This window comes from Rhinatrema bivittatum, chromosome 12, assembly GCF_901001135.1.
Source record: "Rhinatrema bivittatum chromosome 12, aRhiBiv1.1, whole genome shotgun sequence".
Taxonomy (NCBI): Eukaryota; Metazoa; Chordata; class Amphibia; order Gymnophiona; family Rhinatrematidae; genus Rhinatrema; species Rhinatrema bivittatum.
In genome coordinates, this window is record NC_042626.1 from 9,848,039 (window position 1) to 9,854,038 (window position 6,000).

At 51.0% G+C, this 6,000-nt stretch overlaps 1 protein-coding gene across 3 annotated transcripts in view; it reads left to right on the forward strand.

Annotated features, from left to right (window-relative positions):
- The window catches only part of MAGI3 (membrane associated guanylate kinase, WW and PDZ domain containing 3), a 188,192-nt gene that overhangs the window by 138,692 nt on the left and 43,500 nt on the right, over positions 1–6,000 (forward strand). For all 3 annotated transcript variants that reach the window (XM_029574247.1, XM_029574245.1, XM_029574244.1), the window contains exon 7: positions 3,317–3,374. In XM_029574247.1, the coding sequence (XP_029430107.1) occupies positions 3,317–3,374 (58 nt within the window). The remainder of the gene's footprint in view (positions 1–3,316; positions 3,375–6,000) is intronic.

A 6,000-nucleotide genomic window follows, 5' to 3' on the forward strand; every position in this document is an offset into this window, starting at 1 on the left:
TGCACTGTAGAATAGATATGCATGCATGTATGTGCATTTATTTAAGGCAGGTTCAGCTGCACTGCAGACCTAGATATCATACATGCATGTATGTGCATTTATTTAAGGCAGGTTCAGCTGCACTGTAGAATAGATATGCATGCATGTATCTTATTTAAGGCAGGTTCAGCTGCACTGTAGAATAGATATGCATGCATGTATGTGCATTTATTTAAGGCAGGTTCAGCTGCACTGTAGAATAGATATGTATGCATGTATGTGCATTTATTTAAGGCAGGTTCAGCTGCACTGTAGAATAGATATGCATGCATGTGTATTTATATCTTTTGGGCTTCGTGGTCCAGCAGTTGGTGGTGATTTGTAGTGCTTCTCTGCGCTTCCAGTTCAGTCAGATCTGGGTCCTATAGGGCTGTGGTACCCTTAGCCTTCATTTGCAACTACCTGGAACCCTCCCCCTCCCCAAATTTAGGATATCCATAGCGACAGCAGAGCTTAGGCCAGAAGCCACAGAGCGCTGCCGCTTCCAAACCTGGAGCCCGGCCACCGGATGTGGGGACCAGAAGGGCAGATGGAGACTCAAACCACCGGGCGCCTGACATCGTGGCAGGAAGCACTCGGGGGCTGAGCCACCGGGGCCGGGCTCTGTCGTTGGCAGGCTTGAGCGCCACTTGGTCCGGCCACAGGTGCCGTCGGTTCTCTTTCACGGCCCCAGCATTGCCGTAAGCCCGTTCGCCCCCCCCTGCGGTCAGAGAATGAGAGGTCTCTTAATGGGCCAGCCCCGAAAGAACCGTCGCTCTGCCGAGCTCGTCTTTCATTCCTGGGCCTTGGAGCGCTCCTTTGGAGAGAGGCCTCTGCTGCCTGGTGAGGAGCCGGCTCCTTTGCCAGGGCTTTTGGCTGTTAATTGCCTTAATGCGCAACGTCTTGCGTTTTCTTTTCCCCTACGTTGTGTTCTGCGTTCCGAGTTATCCGGAGCCTGTACCCGTCCCGTGCTCGGACTCCCTCAGCAGAGCAGCGGGGTTAGTGAATCCTGCCAGTGGCAATAAAACAGCCACCAGCCTGCAGTGTGGGATGTTCACCCCCCTCCCGAAGCGTCTGCCCTCGCCGAGCTCGCCCAGAGCTTCCCCAGCCTTCGGCCCTGAGTTTTGGAGCCCGGGAAGCCGCAAGGGGCAAATCCCTCCGTGAGCCGTCCCGGCAGCCGCCCCTTCATCAGCCCTCGCCTTATCCTTTCTGATGTTAATAATTGGAAGCCTCCTATCTCATGCTCGGAAAATTACTGTTCCCCGGGAGCCTGGGGGCACCTGCGAAGAGCCAGCGAGGATGATTGCCAAGAAACGCGTACAGCACGAGGGAGGGACGTGAAAAGGCAATGTTTTATAAGGAGGCAATTTGTTTCCCTGGTACAGCAGCATTATTTCCAGTTTATTATTCAGATGCTTGATACCTTATGCGCTTCAATTACATTTCTTTTTTTTTTTTTTTTCCCCCTGAGATTTTCATTCTTACAGCGTTGCCCGAGTGCCGCCTGAAACTGGGATGCGGTGCTGCGCTGGAAATACAAATTCAGCTTCCAGATCATTTGTCGATGGGCAGCGGGGAGAATTTTTATTCCCACTCGCTGTGTGCGATTCGTTCCCCCACCCTCAACCACCTGGGGAACTGAGGACCTCTGGATTCAGACCCTGCATCCCCTGCCACCTCCCGCTGAGCCCTCTCTCTCCCCCCCCCTCCCCCTCCCCTCTGGATTCAGACCCTGCAGCCCCTGCCACCTCCCACTGAGCCCTCGTTCCCCCTCCCCTCTGGATTCAGACCCTGCAGCCCCTGCCACCTCCCGCTGAGGTCCCTCCTCTCTCCCCCCTCCCCCCCCCCTCTCTCTCCCCCCTCCCCTCTGGATTCAGACCTGCAGCCCCTGCCACCTCCCGCTGAGGTCCCTCTCCCCCCCCCCCCAAATCCTATTTTCCTGCCTTATCCCTGGCCAGGTTTGGGTGGATTCCCAGTCCATGCTCTTGGCACAGTGTTCAGCAGGATGGAGGGGGGGGGAGGAAGGTGCCAGGGTGTTTATATCAGGTATCTTCTGGTTTTTTTACACCTTGACAATATTTCTATCATTTTCCCACTTGTCGTTTAGTGGTTGGCTTTATTTTGGCTGAGGTCCTCTGCTACCCCCAAATTTTTTATTGCAGAAAGATGGAAATAGTGAGATTTTTTTTTTTTTTTTTAATAGGCCACCTATTTGGCAAAAATACTAAATTCTTCCCACTTTTTTTTTAAAGAGGCTGGCAGATATATGACAACTTATTAACTTCTTCTCGGGTACTTCAGTCTGGCCCAATTTTTCCTTATTTCATTTTTTTAGGTTTACTCTCTTTTTGTCTTTTACTTGTTCCCCTTCCCCTATCCGTGGTCTTTACTACTCCCCCTGCCCCAGTCAAACATGGAACGTGATCGTGACTCCATCCGGACAGAGGCCGTTACTCCATGTGGAAAACACATAGCAGAATTAGAAAAGGTACAGAGAAGGGCGACCAAAATGATAAAGGGGAATGGAACAACTCCCCTATGAGGAAAGGCTGAAGAGGTTAGGGCTCTTCAGCTTGGAGAAGAGACGACTGAGGGGGGATATGATAGAGGTCTTTAAAATAATGAGTGGAGTGGAACGAGTAAACGTTAGTCAGTTGTTTACTCTTTCAGAAAGTACAAAGACCAAGGGACACACAATGAAGATACTGGGAAACACATTTAAAACTAATAAGAGAAAATATTATTTTACTCAATGCATAATTCAGCTTCGGAATTTGTTGCCGGAGGATGTGGTGAAAACTTAGTGCAGATGCGTTTAAAAAAAAAAAAGTTTGGACAACTTCCTGGAGGAAAAGTCCATTAACCATTGTTAAGGTAGAGTTGAAGAAATCCATTGCTTATCTCTGGGATCTATCTACTCCTTGGGATCCTGCCAGGTACCTGTGACCTAGCTTGGCCACTGTTGGAAATAGGATGCTGGGCTTGATGGACCTTCGGGCCTGACTGGGTATGGAAAGCCTTGTGTCAATAAGAGACAGTAACAGATTTTCATTGTGCTCAAGTTAGTACTGGGTCAGCAGGACCGGTTGCGCATTGTTCTTCGGGTTTCATTTTATGCTCTGCCCTTGTAATATTGTCCATGCAAACATGGGAGAGAAATCTTCTTTGCACCCCGTCAGGCTTGGTAGCACGATGCACACCTGTGATGTTTTGGCCTCTCTCTTGCAGCGCTGCCGGGATGCAGGGTCATGGCCTTCCTTAACTTTGTAATGTTTTTTGGTTTTTTTTCTAATTGCAGAGCTTCCTTATGGTTGGGAGAAAATAGAAGACCCCCAGTATGGCATGTACTATGTTGAGTGAGTATCTCCAGGGCTTCATCTCCGGTTATGAAGGGGCCGGCGAGCCCCGGCGCGCTAATGAACTGCTATAATTTTGTTTAGGAGCTGCGCACGTCGAGCAGGAAATGCTTAGCTTAGGGCGATGTCTCTCGGATGCGGGACCTGCGGCAGCCTGGAGCAGTGAGCTCCCCCTTCGAGGCCACGAATATGTATTCATTTGCTGTCGTTTCTGACCTGTCCGGTTTCCAGGCGTCTGCCTGGGGCGGCTTACAAATTTACGTGCACGTTAAAACGCAAACACGGATGCGATAGGCTGCGCGTCGGGAGTCAGTTCTGGGGCAAGGCCTGGCCTCTGCTGCTCTCTCCGTCTTGCCCCAGTTAATAAGTGAAACAATTCGGCAGTTGGCATCGGTGCTTAAGCCGTCGCCTCCTTTCGTGATGTCCTCGCGCCATTTAAAAAAAAAACAAAAAAAAAACACCCGGCAGTTCAGCTTTTCCCGCGTTCGATAATTTAATTGATGGTGACTTAAGTTTTTCAGTAAATGACGGCAACGTGCCCAATAAAACTTCATTCAGAAAAGCGACTGCTCGTGGGGGGAGGACGACGACAGCGGGGAGAAATAAAGCGTAACGGGCGCCGCTCAGTGTTGTTCCACCAGGCTTGCTTCGTCCTTCAGCCACCCCCCCCCCCCCCCCAGATGTGGATGCATCTGTATTTGACGCCCTCCTGCAGTTGTAGGTGCACCGAATCTCGCCCCCCCCCCCCCATGCTTGAGGAAAGGAGCCCGGCGTCTGGCAGGAGACGGAAAGGTTGGCCCGGCCATCCGGGTGCCGCCGTCCTGTTCGCTCCCTGTCCCCCGCTGCATCTGGTGAGATGGAAACTCGGAGCCCAGATGTAGCGGACGCGGAATTGGACGGCCCCCTGGCGCAGCCTTCAGGCTGCTTGTTGCTAAGGAAACTTTTTTTTTTTCTTTAATTGAACAGTGAAGAATACGCTGTCCATACTGGCGGAGGTTTTTTTTTTTTTTTAATGTTTTTATGCAGATGTTGCAAGCTTTTCTGTAACGAATATGCAAATTGTGTTCACTGGAGGATGGTGCCTTGTTCTTTCCCCGCTGTTGCGTCCTACTCTTCCCCCCCCCCCCCCCATCTTGAAGAACAGAAACGTGGCTACAGAGTGGAGCAGCAGAGGGGTCGGCGAGCGGCTTAAAGCAGCGTCCATGGCTTGGAAGACAAAGCACAAGATCCCAGATGATAAATTACCTACTATCTTTAAAAAGAGAAAATATATGCAAATTGATATATGTAATTTTTAAAAACTTTGACCTAAACTCTGCCGCTCTGACCTGCATTGGTGTGGCTGAAGCAAGTCTAGAGCCGTGCTCGGCCCCTTACTGAGGAGGGAGCCACGTCAGGCTCTGATTTTCTTTTTTTTTTTACCAGGATCCAGTGCAAACCCTGCTGACAGAATGCAGAGCGGACAGCCGGCCCATAAACGAGCAGACTTGGCAGAGAAATGCCGGCGGACAAGCCATCCCCTCTCTCTACTTGCCACACCAAACCCATTGGGTCCATGCAGCCAAAGGCCCTTAAACTTTAATCCCTCCAGCGGTAAAAAAAAATCAAATTGCTTGGCTTCTAATGTGAGGATTAGACGCTCCTGAGCGGGGGCGGTAATAGAGAATATTCTTGAGAGAGAGCGGTGTCGCCCCGTTTTAATCTTCCACTCGTCTGTCAGCGAGAGAGATTGGAACCTGCCAAAGGACGGCCATGGACTCCGTTCCAGACACGCGGACTGCTGATCCGCGAGGAGTCCCCTCCGGCTTCCCCTTCCTCAGCCTTTTGAGGCACTTTTGTCATCACGTTTGTCAAACGGTTGAACTGAAAAAGATGGAATAAAATTCCACCCCTGCCTTTCCCGCCGTGTATTTCGGACTTCACTGAAACAGCACAGGGTGTGGCTCGGCGTACTGCTCGGGCTTACGGGGCCGTTCACGTCAGAGCCGGCTCAGATCCGCGGTAACCAAAGATCATTGCTGTGGCTTGCTGGCCGTGCTCGGGGGGGGCACGTCTGCATTCCCTAAAATACGGAAAATCGTCCTCGCAATCTGGCAAGAATCAGCCTCTACTGGGAGCCTTAGCAGAGAGGGAGCTGGGTTTAGTTTAGACAGGTTTCTGAAGGACAGGTCCAGATAGCCCTGGGCACGCAGCCTCTGACTGCAGGGAGCTGGCGGGAAACATCAGGGAGAAGAGCTCGGCTGCTTTGAAGTGACCTGGATTGTTTGCTGTTGGACGGATTCTGGGCTGGAAGGAGAACTGGTCAGACCCAGTATAGCGCACTCCTGTTCTCATGTAATCTCCCTCATACCCTTTTACCTATTTATTTAATTTACACTTGATTTGACTTTCACCAGTCATTTTGGAAGTAAAAGATAAGATAAGCCCTTCCATAGCAGGCTGGAAGCACTTGGGGGAAGCTTGCACTGCCCATGCTCTACGTGTTCTGTGGATGGAGGGGTGTGTGTGTGTGTGTGTGTGTGTGTGAGAAGCTTGCACTGATACTGCCCATGCTCTACGTGTTCTGTGGATGGAGGGGTGTGCGTGTGTGTGTGTGTGAGAAGCTTGCACTGATACTGCCCATTCT